This window comes from Barbatula barbatula (genome assembly GCF_947034865.1).
Source record: "Barbatula barbatula genome assembly, chromosome: 16".
Taxonomy (NCBI): Eukaryota; Metazoa; Chordata; class Actinopteri; order Cypriniformes; family Nemacheilidae; genus Barbatula; species Barbatula barbatula.
In genome coordinates, this window is record NC_136779.1 from 9,774,700 (window position 1) to 9,797,630 (window position 22,931).

The 22,931-nt window shown below is 38.7% G+C and overlaps 1 protein-coding gene across 2 annotated transcripts; it reads right to left on the bottom strand.

Moving 5' to 3' along the window:
- Positions 1-1,222: 1,222 nt before the first annotated feature.
- waca (WW domain containing adaptor with coiled-coil a) lies at positions 1,223-21,544 on the bottom strand. 2 transcript variants are annotated; one of them, XM_079476690.1, is made up of 13 exons: positions 21,291-21,544; positions 21,073-21,106; positions 20,236-20,416; positions 16,261-16,352; positions 13,919-14,034; positions 13,328-13,443; positions 8,518-8,766; positions 5,333-5,455; positions 4,608-4,759; positions 4,078-4,193; positions 3,204-3,441; positions 2,721-2,848; positions 1,223-2,639 (listed from the first exon to the last, which is right to left on the bottom strand). In XM_079476690.1, exons 1-13 carry the CDS (start codon positions 21,329-21,331, stop codon positions 2,570-2,572), a joined length of 1,656 nt encoding a protein of 551 aa, XP_079332816.1. In that variant the 5' UTR covers positions 21,332-21,544; the 3' UTR covers positions 1,223-2,569. The 2 variants fall into 2 exon arrangements, with proteins under 2 accessions (XP_079332816.1, XP_079332815.1); XM_079476689.1 differs by having other exon boundaries at positions 4,608-4,756; positions 21,291-21,526.
- Positions 21,545-22,931: the final 1,387 nt, after the last annotated feature.

Here is a 22,931-nt window from a genome sequence, read left to right on the forward strand (position 1 = left end):
ATGATTGTTAGCTTTCTCTGTGACATATGATTTGTATATTGTTTCTGGTGTTAGGGTAAATGGTTTATTTTGCTCGTCTAATATCTGCGGAAACTGGATGAAATGAAGTCGGATAAATCAGACTTGAGCAGAATTCAAAATAAACAGTCTGCATTATGGATGACAAACATGATTTTTTAAAACTATTTATGAATATGAATCAAGTCCTGCTAATTTAAGTTTGGGTACTATTTAATAAAATGACCTACAGATCAAGACGATGATTCAGAATTAAATGGTATTTTCACTCCTTGTCTAGTTTGACAGACTGAAGTCCTGAACTGACCTCAGCAAAATGTAATAAAGTGCAGCATTTTTGTGGAGTGTTGTTTAGTTAAAATATTCTCATTTGATCCGGAATCAGCCCTGATCTTTATATCTCAGGACCTCAAGCTGAGGCACATCCAGGTGCTTTTAGGGAACAGACAGAAAGACTCAGCATTGGTCCTTTGAACTATTCTCAATTAAGACACTGTTGAGATGAGTTATTTAACTATTTAAAGGTCAACTTTTTCTTTTCTTTTTGACCAGTCGCACACATGAAATAGGCCTAGGTGACATGTTAGTTATTTAATACTTTGCCTGTGAATTGAGTGAAATCTAAAATGACGAATAGGCTTTACACAATAAACATTTCAAATGGCAAATATAAACAATTGGATTTTTTAGGGTTGTGTCAATAAGCTAAACTAGTAAACTTCCTGTAGCTGTGGGTTTCATTCCTAGGGAAAAACACATTGATCAAAATAAATCAGTCAAATACCTACTAAGGTTTAAACCTAAATATAAAGAATATACATTTATCAATACCTTTTCCTTCATAAAAAATGTATAAGAAAACCTTAAAAAATAGTCAAATCTTAATTTAACTGCCCTTAAAGATCAACTTGTAACCAAGGTAAAAATCTATGACTTTCTTCTGCAGAACATACAAATATATTTTGAAGAATGTTGGTAAACGAACAACAGCGGTACACATTGACTTCTAATGTATAGACACAAACCCAGTGCAAGTCAATGGGTACTGTTGTTGTTCGGTTACCAACATTTTTCAAAAAACCTTTGTATTATGTAGAAGAAAGTCATAAAGGTGTGAACTGACCACAGAGTCAGTACATTTATCATTTTGGGGTGAACTATCCATTTAAAGGAGAATGACAGTTAAAAAAGCTCAACGCAATTTAGTTTAGCATGTTTATTACAATACATACATTTCACATTTGACCTTCTGACCCCAGGTGACCCTGCTCTGACCCTGGTTTAACAGGGCTGGTGATGTCCAGTCCTCACCTGACCCTCAGTTTCCTGTTTTCCAGTAGCACGTTTCCCCCATTCCGCCAATCAGGGTGCAAAGGAAAATGTGTGATAATAATTTATGAATACAACATATCTGATAGACTAGTAATCACTGCAACTTTTAATAAAACTTTAACTTCATTATTACTTAGCAACTGTACATAGGAATGAACTCTGGTTTTAACGCACGTTGCTGCTCACACCTCGCATTCTTTTTTCCTTTTTCTTTAAGTACAGTTTTAAACAAAACGAGGGTCCAGAAAAGAAAACGGAACATAACCTGGAAAGATTCGAGGATGCGGGTGGGCGAACAGTCTTCCTCTCCACATGCGGGGGGGGGAGGTGGCTTTTAGGGTGAGCTGCGGGAATGGTTCTCTCAGTGCGATCTTTGTTCCTCTTGTCCTTGCTCACATTCAAGCAGGTACTGGTGTTAGCCATGGGGATAGCCGGGCCATCAGGGGCAGGTAGGAGACCACTGAACCATTGCAGACAAACATGATGTTAACTCCCTCAAAAGGCATGAGGTGAGGCTATGAAACCATTATAGTGCAACCAGAGAAAGCAAGAGATCAACTAACCAAATAACTACCATTTTTCATATGTAAAGAGAAAATGAACCAGTGGAGGCATGTGCACGGTTGTGAGAGAACAAACGGTGTGTGTGTGTATCTCTTTAACTGTCCAGGTTGATTGCTCCACCTTTTCCATGCAGGTCTGGTACATGCTAAAGGCTCAATGGTTCACCAATCCATTCAACTGAAGCGCATTTGTTTTCTATTTTAATCTTGTTTAAAATCTGCGGTCTGAGTTCTACATATGAGAGCAATGAGGACGATCCAGATCCCAGTCTGCCTTGGTGCTGATTAGTTTAACGTTTGGATGTCAAAAGCTTTGATAGGCACGGCTTCCCATGGCATCATCTACAAAATATATTTACAACATGGAAATAACATCTACAAATAATCTACATTTACAGGGGCGTGTGACAAGGGTGGCTCCCGAAAACCTCTCCACCCCGGTTCACCTATTGCTTTCCACCCCCTGCCCTCCCCCAACCCCACCCACAGTCCAAGCAACACCTCGCTGCAGCTCTTTAAATGTAAGACTGGGTCCAGAGCAGAAAGCACAGAACTTCGGTTTTCCGGGGTTCCGCGCACGTTAAATGGGTTTCCCCACTCGTTCACCTACCCTCCTCTTCACCCGTTTCAAAACCACATTACAAACCCAAAGTTTCTCAAACCATGAAGGAATTTTGATTCTTCAACTTTTCAAGTTCTTTAATTTGTTGTCTCAAAAATAGTATCCTACGGAAGACAGAGAGAGAAAGCAAAGTTAGTGAATAGGTTTAAGATATTGTGAACAAGAGAGACAGGTAGAGCGTTTACCTCTGCTCACGCAGCGTGGCCTGGATCTCACACACTCGCACCAGCGAGCGCAAGTTTTTCAGCTCTGTGCAGTTCTCGGACATGTAGATGCTGCCCATCGTGTGAGCTTCCTCACGTAACCGTGAAGCCTGTACAAGAGAACCATACAAAACATTTTTACCAATCAAACAAAACATTCATTGCTTGCTCTAATGCTTTGTGCCTTTTGTTATTAAAGAAAACAATTCTGTCATTTATTCACCATCAAGTCGTACAAAGCCTGTATATGACTCTTTCTTCTGGAGAACACAAAATATATTTTGAGAAATATCTCCTTGTCAGTACAAAGGATGACAATGGGCAGTGATGTTGTTAAGTTGCCAACATTCTGCAAATTATATGGTATTTTTTATAGAGTTTGAAATGACATGAGGTTGAATAAATGAATACATTTTCGTTTTAGGGTATACAATTTATTGACAAGGCATTCAAAAATTATCTTACCTGTTTCTCCACGTGTTCTGCCTGCCAGCCCTGCACATGTTTGATGAGGTTCTCATTGAAGTGTGCGGCCAGCGTGGGTGTGAAGGAACACGTCACTCTGCCCGAAGCGGCTCCGGCGGGTCCAGAGCCTGGTTGCATCGCTCCGCTGACTACACCCGGCCCCTGACCACCTCCACCATTATTACTGTTGCTGTTACTACCCACATGGTTGGTGCCTGGAGACGGACTCCTCTGACTGCTGTAAGAAAAAAAAACAGTGTATGGGTCAGCACTTGTATATCTGATTTCTAAAATGCAACAACTATGCACATCACGCTTGACCAGAGTTTTACGTTCAAAACAGTCAGAGCCTGCAATTTATTCACATTTTATTGTAAACTGGAAAACGACAGAAGCAAGAATAAGATTACAAAAGCACAATTTATACAAGAACGTGAGCAAAGTTTTATGTGCGCAAGACAGAATGCTCTTTATGAACAATGCTCTTCCTAAGTTTGTAGAATGCAGAAATGTCAACAAGACGGGAAAAAGAAATCAAGTGTAATTACTGATAATATATTTATTGATAGAAGTTAAATTTAATTTAACACATTAAAATAAATCCATTGTCTGCATTTTATTAATACATGTTTTTTTTGCTATAACATTTATTTAAAAAGTAAACCGATTTAGCAGCAAATAAAAAAGAAATTGGCAAACTCATAGCAGTACATGTCCGTGTGCTAAATATAGCCAGTAGATGGCAGTCAAACATCAGAATACAAAACAGATAAAACACATGGCTGCTAATAAGTTTGATTCCTGTATTGACTATCTGCATCATTTTTAACATCAAGAATCCTGTTATCAACTAACTGAGATAAACCGCTCTCACCTTTGTCTCTGCAGCGTCCGTGGAGAGTTGCCATTGTCATGATGTTTGTCTGTAGATAGGGATTGTTGAGATGAGGGTGGGTGGAGAGAACCAGACTTCGCTGACATAGCGTTCATCTGAGAAACAGAGGAAGAGTATGGGAAATAAGGTGGCAGGTCTCCCTCTTAAGTGTTGAGCGATCCCCTCATAACAGTTTAGGGACCCCCATGGAAAAAAAAATCTGTACTTTGTCAAGACGGTAATTAAGACAATATCTAATGCTAAATGATTCACTATCAGGTATTTTGGTTTAATAAAACTATAAAAAAAAGATGCCACTGCAACAAACCTTCAACTCAGCTAACCAGCTGACAGTTTTGTCAGTCCTTAGTAACAATTTCCTTTTAATGTTTTTTTTGTGTAGAACATGGAAGTGTATAATTCAAGTTCTGTTTTTACTTGATACACACACAAATATTAATTTCATATTACAGTTCTTTCATGTCTGGAGGCCCATGGCACAATTCCAACACGACATATGAGCAACATACCTTGGTCTGTGAGGAGACCGGTGTAGTGCTGAGAGGCGGTTTGAGGGAGGCTGTGTTGGTTTGTGGCGTGCTGATTCTGGGAGACACGTACGACCGGGGAGATGAAGCGTCTGACGTCAGGGACATCGGAGACTGGCTGGACTGCTGGGCTGCTTCACAGGACACAATACAGAAGACACACACATAAGGACAAAAGCGAGTCAACCACAGTGAAACATCCTGTCTACACCGCTTGTTCTTATGGGATTGTCACATCCAGTGTGGACAAAATGTTACATCTATACAATTGTTGAGTAGACAAGTAGCAAAACACTACTCAAAATTCATACATTTGTGAATGTGCCTAATGTAAAACTCTGAATCAACAATGTTCATGCCTCAGTCAATACGATAGCATATGCTGCAAAACAAAACTGTATTCAAAGCTACAAGTATTGACAAAACCTTCTGAGGCTTACTCAGACAAACATCTGTGTGTGTGTGTGTGTGTGTGTGTGTGTGTTGCAGAGCTACCAGGCCCCTTTTGTTGACAACCCCACAACTGGTGTGCGGTGAAACAAGCACAATTTCAACCAACTCAAACCAAATAAGTTCAGGTCAAGACAAGCTATTTTTATAGTACTATAGCACAAACGGAGCTCAAGCAATATGTATCAATATAGATTTGGGTGTAAAAGGCAACCAATGCATTAACAAAGGGATGGCAGAAGTGTGCGTGTTTGTACCTTGGCTGTTGAGCTGAGCAGCCTGGGTGAGCAGAGTTGTGATGTTGAAGGCAGATGGACCAGCAGTCAGGATCTTATGGAGCATGGACTGCAGCGAAGCCTGCGTTACTGCAGCCGTGAGAACTGCAGAAATACACAACACACAGAGTGAAGCAAGAACACAACGATAACAAGAAAGCAATCATTCAGAAAGATTAAATAGATAATTCACGCAAAATTTCTTTTTTTATTCCCAGGGCCAAACAGTTTTTGCACATAGTACCGGTGCTACAGTTTAAAAGTTTTGTAGCACAGGCCAAACAGTTGTAGCGCAAGCAGAGGTCATCCAATATATCGGCCGATATTTGTCGTTTTTTATTATACGGACTAATTTGTTCACATTTCCCTCGTTTGCGTGTAAAGCGCCACCCAGTGGAGCCATGATGTAATAAACGCTTGGAAATATTTATAGCGTCTTGTTTTATTAATGAGTAAAAGGTCAAAATTTGGTACAGGATATCAATTCTCGTATTGCACGAAGGACGACGATACATGGCCACAGTATACACCATATAATAATGCATATTATGTAAAGAAAAGCATAATTTGAAGAATAATTTGAACACGAGCGGACAGTTTGTCCTGTGATCCTTTATAGATGCACTTTCCGTTCACGCACTTCGGCATTTTTTACACAATACGCTTTATTAAGGTGTATACTGAATCTTAATGAATTAAGCCACGTTTAGCTTTTTGGAAAGTTGCAGGAACCCAAGTTTGACGTCCGCACCGCCAGATAACTGAGCTCTGTGTCCCACACACAATGAAATCGATGGGGCTACCGTTAGATGCGCACAGATGGCAGAGGGATGCAGCCCATGTGCTCAACAGATCTGGCAAACGTAGGATTGCATATTGCTCATTTTTAGCCATCATGTTACTCTTACACCCTTGGACAAATACACATTTTAACATGCTCATAATAGCATTCCTTTATCCAAGTTAGCGGCAGTGTTAGAGCGAACATATACATACATGTACATATAGATCTTGGATGACAACAGTGGTAAGTCATCATAAAAATGTATGTTGAAAGTGAACAATTCCTTTAACCTCACACGAACAAGCACACACAAACAGCGGCTCAGCCTAATGCACTTGCCATAGTGTATCGCACGCATGCTACACTATTAAATTTATACGTAGCACAGACCGATTTTTGCATAGAATGTGCAACATATATGTGGCACTGTACGGCCCTGCCTATCCCTTTAACAGGCACAGAATTAAAAGTTAAAGTGAAAAATAAGCCTGCATAAACCCATTAACACGAAACAAAAAGCATTATTTTTCTTTTAGTGTCCAAGCTTTGGTACCTTTAAAGCAAAAAAATTATGCTTTGAAAAATGATAATGACCCAAACAGGAATTTGTATGCATGAGCCGAAGAGGAACCTGCGAGTTCTGCAGGAAGCAAAGATTGGATTAAAAGATCATTTCTTTTTGTTTAGACTTGGGTACCTCAGGCTGATATTTTTTATAATTTCCAGCGTGTTTGCATTTACATAAGAAGTATTCACAGAACATGTATGCTACAGAATCTCAAACTGGATTATGTGAATTGCTTCACTTCACTTTTGACACACATCTGCATCATGCAGTTCAAAGACTGTTCAGTGACTCTAGATCAGTCAGTAATTCTGTATCTTAGTTTTCTAATCAGTCCAATGAAAGAAAGCGAGAAGCTATGACAAGCAAAGCTTACAAAAGGAACCATTCAGAAAGTGACAAAACTGTTAGTCAACCATGAGATGTGAAGTTAAGAAAAGCTGACAGTCGAGCAAGCACAAGCATTACATACCTACTTGAGCGCTACAATACACCTTTACTATACACAAACACCCAGTGTGTCCCCTACCATAACCTTAGGGGGCCCCTGCCCCTCCAACGGCACTTCCGCCGCCCTTCAAGGTCAAGTTCATTAAAAAACTATTTGTCACAAGAGAAGTCATTTAAGGTTACTTTTCCTATATAACATGTCTATACCTTGTTCTCGTATTAAACCAACTAAATAGCATTATGTTATTTATCTTATTTACATGGTGGCATGTCCTTTCTATTGTGCGCAAACACACACAGACATGTGCGCGCACATACACAGGTAAGCAAACTTTCAACCGCAGCGCAGATTAAAAAATTACTCCCAGGGTGGTGAAAATGGCAACATTCGCTGACAAAGCAACAGTGCAGTTACCACCGGATGACAGGTTTTCGCCCGCAAGACATAGTGAACCATTAAAAAAACAGACTATTTCTGTGGTTTAAATTGAGTAGCGTGTATACATAACTCGTGGATATTTATGTTGATTATATTCTTCTGCTATATCTTCAAATATCATAATTTAGCGCCAAACGCTCTTCATCTTAACACATTCTGCTCCGTGAGCGCTGCTTCTCCCACCAAAGACACGTCGTATATAAATACCTGCAGACACCAAGAGCAGGTAAATAAATTGACACTTTTTCTGTAACGCTTAAGTAAATGAAAATACAGCAGTAATAAAGTATTTTTAGCTGTCAGTCAGTTTACATTTTGCCATATACTGTAGGTTTATGACAGTTTATAAACCATAACGTCTTGTATCTACATATAGCATTTATGATATTAATATCATGAATAATCAGCATGTTTTAATTGGAAAGAATATTTATAATCTGTTCTTATGGAAAGGCTGTAAGTAACTTTGTAAGTATTCCTGCTCATGATATATTCTTTTCAGTTGATACATTTTGTTGTCAGTTTTTAAATATTAAAATATACTATTCGGACTTTGCTTCAGCACCAGAGCCTACAACACATTTTGTCAGGTACCAGACCTTCTGTGTTTCATATAGACTGTGGCTATCAGAATATAAAGTAAATGGCCTGATAAAACATTAGTATTGTCCGGACCTCCGCAGCAAATAAATATAGAGACCCCAAGCCATAAACCTAGGGGAAACCCTGCACACCAACACATTATCATCACAAGCATGCGAGCATAGATTTCGTGCTGCAGTGGTTAGAGCCAAGCGCATGTAACCAGGTTACAGATTTGAGTCTCGGAGCGAAAAACCATCACCTGCTACCTGTTTACATCCATAAGCGATTAAACACCTCACTCTACAGACTTCCAACATGAGCATTGAGATATTGTAGTAACTCACCTTCATTGATCTTGGCCATATCTACACTAGCGTTGTTAAGCTGCAGGGCTGTTTGCAGAGCTGGGAGGAGCTGGCGTAAAAGGGAGGGGTCTTGGAGAAGAGTGGGTGGGGCTGGCGACTGCATCACTGGAGAAACTGGGATGGTGGAGCCAGAGGCACCGCTGGCTGAATTGGCCACATTTGAGCCTGACCCCACAGTAGAAGAAGAGGAGGGTGTGAGGGAAGGTTTGTCTGTGGCAACGGTAGACTCTGTTTAAAAAAAAAGAGAGTAAAAAACAGAAGTTAAAAGCGTGTGTACCTGATTTGTTTATAGATAGTTTCAAAGGAAACACATAAACAAACGTTTGTGGACTGCCTTTTAAGTGATACTTCATAATGTTTTCACCTTCGAGTCCAAATCATTATAAAACTATTTGTTCTGATGAACACAGAGAAAGAGATTTAGAAGAATTCATCAGAACAAAGAAATGTATACAAATTTGAAACAACTTAAAAGCGAGTAAATTAAGCTTCTGGTTCACATTCGCAAACAACAGAGTTCCTGCAGATTATTTCTGAAAACAATCAAAATAACCGAGAAGAACAGTTACTTGGCTACACTTGTCTCTCCAATATTTTGAATTTAGACAGCGATACCAAGCTCAAGCGCCTGAAGTCAATGTAACTTACGCTATCATTAAATAAAATCAACATACATGTGCGGAGTCACCAGAGACACGCATGCAAAGTCAAGGCTCTGTGATGTTTTTGAACATTACTGTTTGTTTGTGCATCATGACTAGTCTGACGCAGCTCGACCAACAGTGCAACTTTAAATAATCATTTTAATTTTTGGGTGAACTATGTCACCATCCACCTGCTTGTCTTTTCAAATCTGTATGTCTTTCTTTCGTCTGCAGAACACAAGAGAAGATATTTAGAAAATGTTCTTAACTTGCACCCACTGACTTGCATTGGTTTGGTGACCATACAATAGAAGTGAATAGGTGCTGGCGCTGTTAGGTTATCAACATTCTTAAAAATACATTTTGTGTTTTGCAGATGGAAGAAAGTCATAAAGTTTGAAATGAGAAGAGGGGGAGTAAACACTGACATAGTGGTAGTTCACCCAAAAATGAGACAGTCAAATAAAAAGGTAGCACTACATGAGCAATTTACTTTAAAAAGAGTTACTTAAAGGACAGCATTACATTTCAGACTTCCACCTTGCTGGCTGTGTGTCAGAGAAATATCTGTAAAACAGGGAAAACCTCTATAACATGTATGCCTGTGTGACAACCACCCGCTGAGAGATAACACACAGTAAGCTGCAATGACAGCTGCGGTTCTGCTTGCATTTCCAAAAAATAGTGTAGTTCTGCTTAAATGTTGACCAGTGACCTTTTTCAAATACTTTTTGGTTTATTACAATGTTGAAGTAAGTATTTTATATTATCACTTTCTCTGTGATCTTATTTAACAGGCCAAGTTGAGAACTGATGTCAACAAAGCATGTTTATCTTTCAATTTCAACTTTTTCTGTAATGCGCTACAATACTATGAGAAACGGCTCAGCATTTATCATGAAAATTTGAAACCTGCACATGCAGTCCATTAAAAACAGAAACGTGAGCATGTTCATTCGACAAGAACGCACCCAGTCAAACACACATATGCACATAAACAGGATGGGTAAACTGGAAACATATTTATTGTTTAGTAACTGCGGCAGAAGTCAGGACCTAAAAATAGTCTATGATTCCCAGGGCTGGCAGCGGCGAGACGCTACTAACTATATTTTAACAGCTTGCCTAAGAATAAGAGCTGCTAGAAAAACAATTAACAGAGAGCATGTGCACTCCTCTACAGAAATTAAGACCACATCTTCTAGTTAAAGATACATATTACAAACATGTAACATACTCATTTTAAAGGAGCAATTTGGGATTTTTTGGATGATCCATTGAAAGAAATGCAATATAATATACAAAACTATTTCTTCAGAGGTGTATAAAGACCTTAAATAATAAACTGTTATGTTTGTATTACCTTGGAATAAGCTATTACTATCTACATACTACATATTACAAATGTAAATGCACATACAGAGCGGGCCTGCATACATAGAATTAGCCGCCATGTTTTGTACAGTGGCCCTAAAGGACAAACATCTCTGCAAAGCGTGTTTCCTCTCCCTGTGGTACGTAGTCCACACGGTTGTCCCTTACTTTACAAAAGGGGGATACCGTCTACTAACTTACTCCTAACCACTATCTTGCTGACAGATCAAATGCCTTTAACAGCGTTGCGATTTACTGTTAGCAAGCTCTGCCCTCAAGCGTGCTGTGCAATGCAAGCATGAAATGCTTAGCTTTCTCATAGCTTAGACCACGAAAATGAATAAAATAAGTGAAGACACCACGATTATATACAAGCAGCACACTGGGTCCAGATAAACAATGAAGCTCAAAACTGCTCTGTTATACAGCTAATATTAAACATATTTTGGTTCTAACAAACAGAAAAACTCATGTTCCTTGCAAACTAATCCGAATCAGAGCAACCTCCTTGGGGTGATTTTTTAGACGATCTTTCTCTCCAACGTCTCTCTGCTGGAAAGTAACATTTTCTCCATAGATATCTATGAGTATCTCCACTAAAAGCCTTGGCTATATCACGGTTCCTAAAACGTCTCTACTAGAAAGTCTTTATAATATTAATGCAGGTACTAGCTCCTGCCTGACTTCTATAGTATCCTTTCTATACTTAAAATCCACAGAATCTTTATTGTATGTAATAAATATAAGCCATCGCTCTTTCTAATGCCCGCATGATCTCTTTCCTGCTTCAACATGAGAAGAAAAGCTGTCTCAACCGATAACATCCTTTTGTACTGTGGTGGCCACCGTCGTGTTTGGACAGAGATTGGTTGCAATTATAAAATGTAGTGGCCGCTATGAATCCCTATCTAGACCTTTAATGAGACAAATGACTTAGTTTAACAAAGATTGTTGTTTTAGAACAAAACTAAACTACTTTTTCTCTCGGTTTTGACCATCCATAAGCACTGAGATAGCGTATTTTGATAAGTTGATACATTTGAAAACACTGTTTTCAGCATGTTGGCCAAAATGTCCCAACAAATTAGTTATTTCATAACCGAAAAGTTGGGTTAAATTTACAACCCATGTCTTGGGTCGGTGCTGTAGTAACCCAGCATTGGGTTCTTTGTTCTTTTAACCCAACGGCTTTTGGTGAGTAGCAACATCTGAACTTGGAGCATTTTGAAATCACAACAAATCAGCAAACCTAAAGCAATTCAAAATCAAAGCAGCTTCAAAAGTAAAGTTCGTGCGTTATAGTTTTGAGACCAACTTGCATCAGGCACAGATCAGTTTTGAGACCAACTTGCATCAGGAAAAAAATGTGCCGAAAAACACAGACAGTTGTGCCACTGCCGCAGCTTAACCAAATGGGCCCTATCATACATTTGTGCAATGCGGCGCCAGGTGAGACAAAAGTTTTTGATAATAGTTTGCATTTTCACGTCCTGCGTTGTTTAAATAGCAAATGCATTTGCGCCCCTTTATGCACCCATGGGTGGCTGCTCTAAAAACGAAATAAAAATGCATCTGAAATAGACTTTGCTCTTGCAAATTCCGCTGTGTAAATAGCGAATCAATAGCACGAGCGCAACTGTCTCTTAAAAGGGAATCGAACATGTTTACTGCATGTTTGGCCCAAAACACACCCATGACTCATCAAGACAATAGGGACGGCGCTTTTAGACCACAACAATTTTTCCTGTCCTTAAACTAGCAAAAGTGGCTTTAGACCATGCGCTTAGATTGTTATAGGGTCCTAAAGGACAACCGCACGCAGACTACATATTCAAATCCAGCTATATATGGTTGAATAAACTCAGATAGACCCAAGCATGAAGCTCAGAAGAGATTGAAGAGCATCAATGTGTCGTGCTGCATAAGGTAAAGACCTGCTGCTGCCTCCCACCAGCGTGGACAAGCAGACCCTGCTAACGTGGGTGGTGAAGATAAACAGAAGTTTTAGAAACAAAAAAAAAGAAAGAAGCTAAAAGAAATCTGTGTAATTTAATAACCATGAAAAAACAAAGCACATGCAAACCAAGAAAATTTAGTCAATTACAAACATCTGCAAGCCAAACATCATAACATCAACTTTCCTAGGTTTAGAATCTATTTTATTATTGTTTTAACTCCAATGTCAATCTCTTCTTTACAAAAGTAACTGCATTCATTATTTCACCAAAATACATACGATTGGGGAATAAAGTGGGCATACTCCGTTCAACGAGCCATAAATTCATTCAAAAGCGCAACAGTTTCAGAGCTCTTTGTGCTGTGGGCAGTAGGGCTGCACGATATGAGGAAAAGCTGCGATGGCACACGGTCAACTAAATTGACAGACACCTCACAAATCAATCTGAGCGTAGCTGACACTTCCTGGGGCTTCACCTGATTGGCCAAATAGCATGACTGCACCAACCATGTCTTCAGGGCTAAATGTGATAGGTCAAAGGTTTATTACATGCGCTTAGGGCATGTAATAAACTGTTTTCCCTTATTCATCGTGTCAGGCTGTCTGTTGCGATGTGTTCATCGCGCGAGTTCATATCGCGATGACGATGAAAATTGGATGTATCGTTCAGCGATTTGTGAGGTGACCTTAAGCCGAGGGAATTACCCGAGAGCTGCCAATATTATAACCTTCAGCACAGCACGCACATCACAAACAACGTTTACTGCTATATTAAACATCTAAATCTTGTTGGTTTTAGATCACTGATACTTACTATTGCTGGGGAAGCTAACAGGAGCAGCCTGCATGGCTTCACGCCTGTAGTCCCTGTCCTTAGGGAAACTATTGACCACTGTAGTCGTCCTCGTCGCCTCTTTCTGCCTCTGCTCTCTGAATGAAAAAGAAAATGACGGTGTTCACAAATCACAGAGGCGGTCGAGGATAACAAGTTCAGTTTTACAATCGAAGCCCAGACACTGAAAGTCACACAACCAGCCCGAAGCTGAAAGCCAAACAGTATGGAGACTAGCGGTCCTGTTAATTTGACATTGTGGTTTTTTTTACATCCGTGGCGTGTTAAAGTGATAGCTCAACCAAACATTTTAAATCTGTCCATGACTTGCTTTCTTCTGCAGAACACAAAAGATATTTGAAGAATGTTGGTAACCGATCAACAGCAGTACCCATTCACTTCTATTGTGTAGACACTAAACCAATGCAAGCCGTTGTTCAGTGAACCAACATTCTTCAAAATATCTTCATTTACTCACCCTCTTGTCACTTTCTTCTGCAGAACACAAAAGATGACAAAATGATCTCGTTACAGCATGTACAATGCATAAAAGAAACCGTGAATGTTTAATACCTCTCCAGCCAATCTTTGGGTTTCTCCCACTGGGACACCTCCGTTCTGCAGTTATAGTAGTACTTCTTCCCTGAGGAACTGATGTGTTCGGACCAATCATCTGCCGGCTCGTGTGGCTGAAATGAAAGAAAACAACAGGTGTGAGCCACTGAGCACAGTGAGAACATTTAAAGTGACATAAATGGGTGAACGAGAGAAAGAAGGAAAATAGCTTACAAAAGCAACAAAGACTATACAGGTGTGTTTTTATACCTCTGACATTAGGGGAAGGAAAACCGAGCAACAGTGTTTTGAAGTGTAAAATACAAAATACATGGGAGGATGAACAAAGAGGAAACTGAAACATTATAGAAAGAGACACACAGAGCGTGCGAGCAAGGGAAAGAGAGGGAGAGTTGAATCCTGATGCAAGCAGGTGTAACTGATGAAGCACATCGCCTCCATAGTGTCTCTGCAATGTACCGGATCCCACCTTTCCCCTACTGGGATATGACTGTCAAAGCTTCATGCTAGTTTCAAATGGCTTATAGTCATTAACGCACAAGTGTGTAATTTACAAGTCACCTAATCTACCTGTCTTCCTTAAGGGGAAAAAACTAATTTTCCCTTAAAGGCTTCTTAAAATAGTTTCTGGGCAGCCAGCATAAAACTGGTATCGGTATCGGCAAGTACTTGAATCCATGTACCAGTCCGATACAATTTTCTTAAACAGGACCTAGTTATGTCCACTAGCTTTGCTTAACGCTGCAAATAGGAAATCACTTCTTCGCTGCTCAGAATGCAAACACGGTATCGGAGTAGTACTTGGAATCGGCCAATACCCTGATCCCAGGTATCAGAATCGGTACCGGGACAGGAAAAAGGGTATCGGACCATTTCTACTTATGGTGGAACAAAGACGGACATAACGGTTTGGTTCTATGTTCCAATTTGTATGTAATCCTGTATTCATAAAGAGGGCTAATGGCACGCTGACGTGGTCCATTCCTCTGGTCTGTTCAAATGAGTCATTTTCAACATGTTGGTAAAATTATTCCTTTATATGACTATGGTTTGGTTGATTTCAATCCAATTTTACTTTAATGTTCAAATGGCCTGGTCTAACAAATGACGCTTTAAAAACCTACAAAAGTTGTTAAACATCAAGATTATTTAATTTTTTAGACTTCATAGAACTACAATCAGACAGTTTCTTTTTCAGATTTACAGGTTCCGATTTTTACAGGTCAAACTTCCCAAACGTTAGGATATGCTGAACAGAAGTACAAAATCTCACTTTCTTTACTCTGGTAAAGTTAAGCAGAGCGTAGCATCTCACAGTAGACTTGATATCTACAGCATTGGGGACATATGGTCTGCACACAGGAGGGTTGCCACACAACCAGACGACACATTTATCAGTAAAGCAGGAGTTTCTTCCAGTGTTCATTTTTGCTAGATCAAAAATAAAAGCCTAGTCCACTCATTCTAGTCTAAAATACTTCCGTAAAACTGCTAACATAAATGTTATCCACTAAATATATAATGACTTCCGTGGCACTAAATTACTTGTTGCTTCCATGCCGTCACCTATTTTCCGATCATCTTTGTCTGATAAAGTCTATGAATAAAGTGTAATTACTTATCACAATTGCTTCCATTGTAACAGTCAGTCAGTCTCAACTTATCAAACAAAGCACATAAACGTCTATTAATGGTCCAATTTAAACAAATGCTAAATATGTTCTTTGTGGTACTGGGAAACCGGCTCCATGTTTGGAATGTAACAGTGAAACATATCGCTGCTGTCCTTTTGAAACCTTGTATTTCCATATTTTATGATTTTTTTACTTGCCATAAATCATTATTAGTCACCTTCTATGTTTGCCACTGGGTTTTGCACATTTCTAGTCAATAGAAAGTATTAACAATTTCTTGTCAATTTGACAAAACAGTATGCAATCATTGAAAAAGTCAATTTCCTGAAAAAAGCTCATTTGGATGTACAATGTTTCAGAAAGAAAACAACGATATGAGACAATATCGAGCACATTTACAGAACCACACATTGCCTTTTTTTATAATAAAATTCAGCAAAATATTCTCGCTTTCATTCACTGTGGTTAATCTAAACATTCTAATCTAAAATTAGCATGGTCCATTGTTTATACTGTATACTGCATAGTATTTTACTACACAATACTATTTCATAACACACGTCGAAGACAAATATGAACCAAAAAGTCACCAATGAAAACACACCCATCATAAAGATTGTTGTAGCAATACATAAACTCTACTGTGTTGATCTCTTTATTTAAGTTGCAGTAAGTAGGACGGTTCTGAGACGAAACGGCACTTACTGTGTCTGATGATTTGTTGGGATTTGAATGGGAGTTGGAACTGTGCAGAGAGCTGTGGTTATGAGCGTTCTCATGAGGGGATATACTGGTTCCTGAAAAAAGAACAATATGAAATCAGTTATCAGAAATATGTCTTCAAATGTTTTGGCAGAGTTAACACCACATCTGGCTACTTTCTACCAGGACCTGCAAAACTGTTCATCTTCACAGACAGTATTCACAGACACTTCAAAAATATCCAATTACAGTTGGTTCCTGATAATGGATTCACAACAGCTCAGACTGAAAGGCTGTACCGCAGTATGAAAGAGAAATGGGTGATTCAGACAAATTTCAAGGGTTCAGTGGCATTATTCATTCTGACAAAAACCTAATAATCAGCAGAGCTCGGGAGACATGAAGAACGGTGTAATGATTTTATAATACATTAATACACATGATACATTTGGCACACATTAATTAGATACTATGTACAAAATAAAGATTTCACATGGCAAACAAACATCTACAGGATTTTAACTGATGACCGACTGAATGAGAAGCCCATGCTAATATTCCAGCATCGGAGCAGGACCCACAGACCACTGGCCCCGCCATTACTGGGTCCATGATGATGTATTACAGTTCAAAAACATGAGATCAGCAAAACCACTTATTTTAAAATGGACTACCTGGTGGGCTGGCTGAATGGCGTCTTCAAAACGCAATGCTCATGATGGAACACCTTTAACATAAGCATTGCTTTAGCCGTAGCAAAGTAAATTCATTGAAAGGTAATATTACCAAGAGGTTTTGAATCATGCAGTCTACAAGCTAAAGCACAAATGAGCTAAATTATTTTTTTGGAAGCCAGTTCTTGTACCGGCAGCATCGCATTGCCATCGCAAAGGGCTTGATTCCCTGAAAACACGCACATCGATTTCAGACGGTTCTCTGTGCCTCATTGTACACGGTCTCAGTAAAAACTTACTGTCGCCTTTGCACCAAAGACAAAAAACATAACCCTGCTTTCATCACAAAGAAACACGAAGTTAAGAGAACAACGTAATTAATTAATTGATGCATGTGACCTACATGACATTTACATTCTATCTGCTTGTCTGTCACATACTTGATTTCTGAAAATGCACTACAGTAGTCTGTCTTTGTACATAGAACATTCAGAAAAAGCTTTAAGGCGGCTTAAAAAACTATATTGCTGTGATTTTGAAGCCTCTGTGATGGGTGTGGATGAACCAGAAAACCTTGTTTGGGTTCGATTTAGGGATACATAGTAGCTGAACGTGATGAGCCAAAGGATTTATTAAAAAGAATCTTGCTCACGGAGCAAAGCTCTTCCAGGATTTAGATTACCAGGTAGAATGTCATATGACATTTAAACACAGAACACAACATAAAAGTAACAAGTAATCTAACTTCAAGATATCTAAATCTAATGAATGAAATAGATTTGAGAGAATTGTTTAGAGCAAAGTAAAAGCCTAGTCCACTTAATCTAGCCTAAAAAACTGCTAACATAAATGTTATCCTCTAAATATATATAATGACTTCCGTGGCACTAAATTACTTGTTGCTTCCATGTCGTCACCTATTTTCCGATCATCTTTGTCTGATAAAGTCTATGAATAAAGTATAATTACTTTTCACAATTGCTTCCGTTGTAACAAAAGTATCAACTTATCAAACAAACCACATAAACGTCTATTTTTTACAATAAAAACATTAATGGTCCAATTTAAACAAATGCTAAATATTTTCTTTCTGATACTGGGAAACCGGCTAACATTTGATGTAATAGGGATACATAACAGCTGAACGTGATGAGCCAAAGGATTTATTAAAAAGAATCTTGCTCACGTAGCAAAGTTCTTCCAGGATTTAGATTACCAGGTAGAATGTCATATGACATTTAAACACAGAACACAACATAAAAGTTACAAGTAATCTAACCTGTCAAACCTTTCTGAAAACTTCAAGATATCTAAATCTAAACAATTCTCTAAAATGTCGATTTCATTCATTAGAGCAAAATTTGAGTGGTAAACATGGGTAGGAGGGTACTGTTAGCAATTATGTTGCTTAAATCAAATTTTTATGTAACAAACATCCAATACCTATAAAATATGCAGAATTATCATTCTAGCACCTTTCGAGATGGTTATAAGGACAATTTCTGAGTGAGTCAAGTGGTAATACTCAGTTTTAAATCTGATAAATCTGTATGATAAATGCAGGGATATTTTAAACATCAATTTTATAGAAATAACAAAATGTTTAAAAAACAAAATGATATAGCAAATGATAAAGATGATCATTGCCTTTGTTCACATGTTATTTAACCTCCTAATAACTCGACTGAAAAGGATTAGCAGGGTTATACTTGATGTTATATCAGTCAGGACTGACTGAAGTTCCATCAAACTAGCAAACAACTAACAAACAAATTTGAGAAAACAAGACGACGTTTATGTAAAAAGAGAGGTTACGTAGTGAGAGAGGCTTCAGAAATACAATGCTTGGAGCACATTAAAAGTGACATTTTATCAATGATAACATATTTTCTCTTATCCCGGTTTTAAAAAATGGATACAGCGCTCGCCCAGGTGATCAAATCTAAACTGATCTTGAAAGACAGAAAGTGATAACACGCATCTCAAACCCACCTGTGAGCTCTCTTATGGAACCATATATATTACCTGTACACATACGTGTCAATGATTGCATGTTAATTGTCTAAAGAATTATTTACAGCATCTTTTAACAGCTGTCATCAGGGTCTTAGTATCTAAGACAGTGTGTTGCTTTTCCAAAAAAATATAAATACTGTGGCACAGCCAACCACCAGATGGGACGAGTTTTCAAGAACAATTGGACATTATTTTTGAACTAGTGGATCAGACATTACAAACTAAATATATTGTATTGCTATCTTATAAAAATCAAGCTTTACAAGGCAGTTGAGATTTCAGCATCCTTATTTCTTATTCTTGACTTAACATTTCTTAGTCTTGCTTAAAAAGAGACAATATGGGCAAACCTGGTGATTATTTACAGGTTATATTCATCTAGTAGGCAAACAAAAAGCTTATATTAAAACAAAGTGATTTTTAAGGTATAAGAAATTGACATAAAAGATGTGTCGAACAGTTTGGAAAAGATTATTGGAAAAGAATCTGATAAAATTGTTTTTCAAGGCAATGAGATGGAGGGGTCCTTGGAAGATGCTTTTTGAAGCATACCACAATACTTCAATGACATCGAATATGATTTATCAGTACTGCACAAGCAATCGAAATTGGACAAAACATTGAACAACAACTCATCCTCTCTCTACTGTTTAGTTAGTTTGAGACTAAATCTATAAGGCTTGCTTTTTTTAATGTCTGTGAATTGTCTTGTTCTATCTGATCTTTATCAAATGATTCTTCATAACGTCTCTTGCTGTAAAAACTGATACCAAACCCGGACACGATAAAAAAACCTCACTGTATAAAGATAATCCAAGTGTGCTCACAAACCTAAACCGTGTCTACAACAGACGAGACCAGCGCGACAATCCAGTGTGGACAAAATGTAAAATTATATTGAGTTCTAATGCGTTCTCTTTTGCCGGGTCACACTGCACCGGTAAAGACATGGTGTTACATTGTAATCTTCCTAATAGCATCAAACATCAAATAAAAAGCAGGAATGTGTGCAATGCAGAAAGCTTGCAAGCTTATGAATGCCATTCAAGACTGTATATGACTGCATTTGATTCAACGATTCTCTTTACCTTTAATCACTTAAAATAATAGGTTAGTTACTAAGATCATCTCCTAGATGACACATATAAGGCATACGTATATGAACATATATAGCCAGCATTAAAATAAGGCTTATGAAGAAATTCTTAGCTATTCAGACCATCGTTTATTCTCAGCTCTGTGATTCTAATCATATGATCAATATGTCTCTCCCGGTCTGCTGTCTTACCTCCCTCTCGGTCTCTCCCCCGGTGTGGATGGATGGCTTTTGCTTTGCCATGGCTGTCCATGTGTTTGTTTTCTGGACTGTCTGATCGCCGCAGCATCTTGCACGGTGGGGTTGCGTCGTTGCTGTCACGCATCTTCTCATGCCGGTGGTCGGGGTGGCTCTTGGACGAGTACTTAAGAGCCTGTCAAAATATAACGACCCCTACATTTACCTCTGCAGCACGTTTACTCGCTTACATGCAATTTCAGTTTATTCCAATGTACATTACACAACTGTCACAGCTAAATTTTATAAAATATTTGTCGACACCTCAATGCACGACTAAAACGAATACACTAAACCACCCCTACAACAATATTTATATACATATAGCATTTCATGACGGGCTATATAATGCTTACAGTCGTATTACGATTTGGTTAATACCATGAACTATCGCTGGATTGTTTATAAACAACCAATTGCCTTTCCGTTTTACCAGCATATTTAATTCTTTAATATAAAAAGCTCACATTTACTCGTGAATTAACGACAAAGGCTGGCATTTCATATTTGCATTTTTGTTGCAAATCGCCGTTTCTTAAAGGCCTGATATAGCAGCTAGCTAACGTTAGCGCCCGAGAGCTAACTTAAAACACTTACCATTTCGACGGTCACGGAGATTAATGCAAACACAAATCTACGTTTACAATGTAATATAAGTGCGTGTTTGTCATTTGTATTCGAACCCGGGCGAACAAGGCACTTTTCCGTGTGCTTTACGCACAGAGGCCTAAACTGCTTCAAAAGCCTTGACTAGATTTACCCCCGTTTTAATCTTATTTATTTCAGATCTACCTGATATGGCTGCGAATCCCTTCGGTCGGTGCACCTACAAAATAAAACAAGACAGAGAGAAAAGCAGTTAAATTAAAGGCACATGGGAAGTAGCAGAATTGCAACAGCTGAATCGGCTCCCTTAAGTTTCTACTTATTTTGGTTTGGCTAAAAATGGCGGATTGTCAAAGCGGAGAAGGAAAAGGAGGAAAATCGAAGTGCAAAATAGAGCTCTTTACCCATCGCCGAGTCTCGGTTGTTTCCTTGCATACATTACCATCAATGCCGTGTTAGTGTGTGTGAAGTAGATGTGAAAGATGGGCGACTTATTTTTGTTTTGGAGTGGGCTATCGACGACCCGATCGCGTATATTATTTCAATAGTTCTGGCTATTGGAGTCGCTCTTCGCCTCTGCTAGTCGGAAGAGCGCCCTCGGTCCAACTCGCAAGCACCAAAACTCTGCCCCTATCTACAGAAGAGTGAAGCTCAGTCTGCCTCACTCACACACCTGAATCCGGGTCATTGCAGGACTCGATTCGTCCAAACTCGGCCACTGTCGGGCAGTTTCGGTGGATGAATTGATGCAGGGAACGTACCACCATTTGATGTGTTTGGATCAAATTTGTGTAAGATAAAGATTTTTACTAAAAGAGTACGCTGACTGAGTACAAACACAACAATGCTGGATGTACTCACAAAAATGTCAAAGTGGTAGAGGAAAATACACAGCCGTGTTTTTTGTGAGAGTTCAATTTTGACCCAATTCTGACATCTACTGGTTATGTTAAGCGACTGCACTGATGTGACTGCAGACAGGTCTCGATGCGGTATGGCTATCACTACTGAAGCAAGTGGATCTGGGGAATTTTGCACACGCACTTTTTAGACGAAACAGCCCGTGGACTCTTGGGTTGGATATCATCACTGTGGATTGTTGTAAAATGTTCTATGCAAATTTTGTGTCATTGGCAAATGAGATGGATAGTGGGTGGACAGATCATACAATTTCAGTTGCCTTTAAATCAGATACATTCCAGATTTCTAACCCCACCAATGTCTGTTTGTGCTGTGCTTTTAGGCCAATGATCTTAACTTCGGACTCCAACCCCGAATCCAAAAGGTGTTGGGTTGTGTCCCATAGGTACAAGTGAACTTCAGGCATGACTAATGGTGGCATTTCACAGCAATAACCGAAGAGACTGCCTGTTTCATAAAAAAAATCCATACTGTGATAATGGTGTTGGTAGAAAAGGATTAGGCCAAAATTATTCTAGTAACTTGTTTCCTCGCTGCTTTCATTTTACAATGTATCTATGTTTTTGGATTTGGTTTGAGATTCATCAAGGCTATTTAAAGTTTCTTATGCATTACTCATTGTAACACTGTTTTCATTGTAACATTTCGTTGCACTGTACTTGTATGTGTGTAATGACAATAAATTGAATCCAATCCAATTCAATCATTATTTTCTCAGAACTGGAAACAATCCTATGGTAACATTTGACTAAACAGGTATAATTAGACATTGTTAGAAACAAATGAAGGATAAAGCCTCTCTAACAGAAAAACAAACAGTGAATTAATTATATGATTGTAGGTTACAGCGAATTATCCACTGGCTGAAGGGTCTCTGAACAAACATTTTTCAGCACCTCTGGCTGTTAACCTCAGTGTGTTAGCTCTTTTGTTGAAGACAGCATAATGTTGTTGCTGACAATAGTAGCAGGTGCACCAGCACATCGATTGTTTGTGTCCTTCCATTTGAACACAGAGGGTGTCTTTTTTTCAAACATAATTTTCCACAATCTGACTGTACTTCAAATCAAGTTTAGAAAAAGTTTTACCAATAGTTTTTGCTCCAAACTGTGGGGTGGATTCCA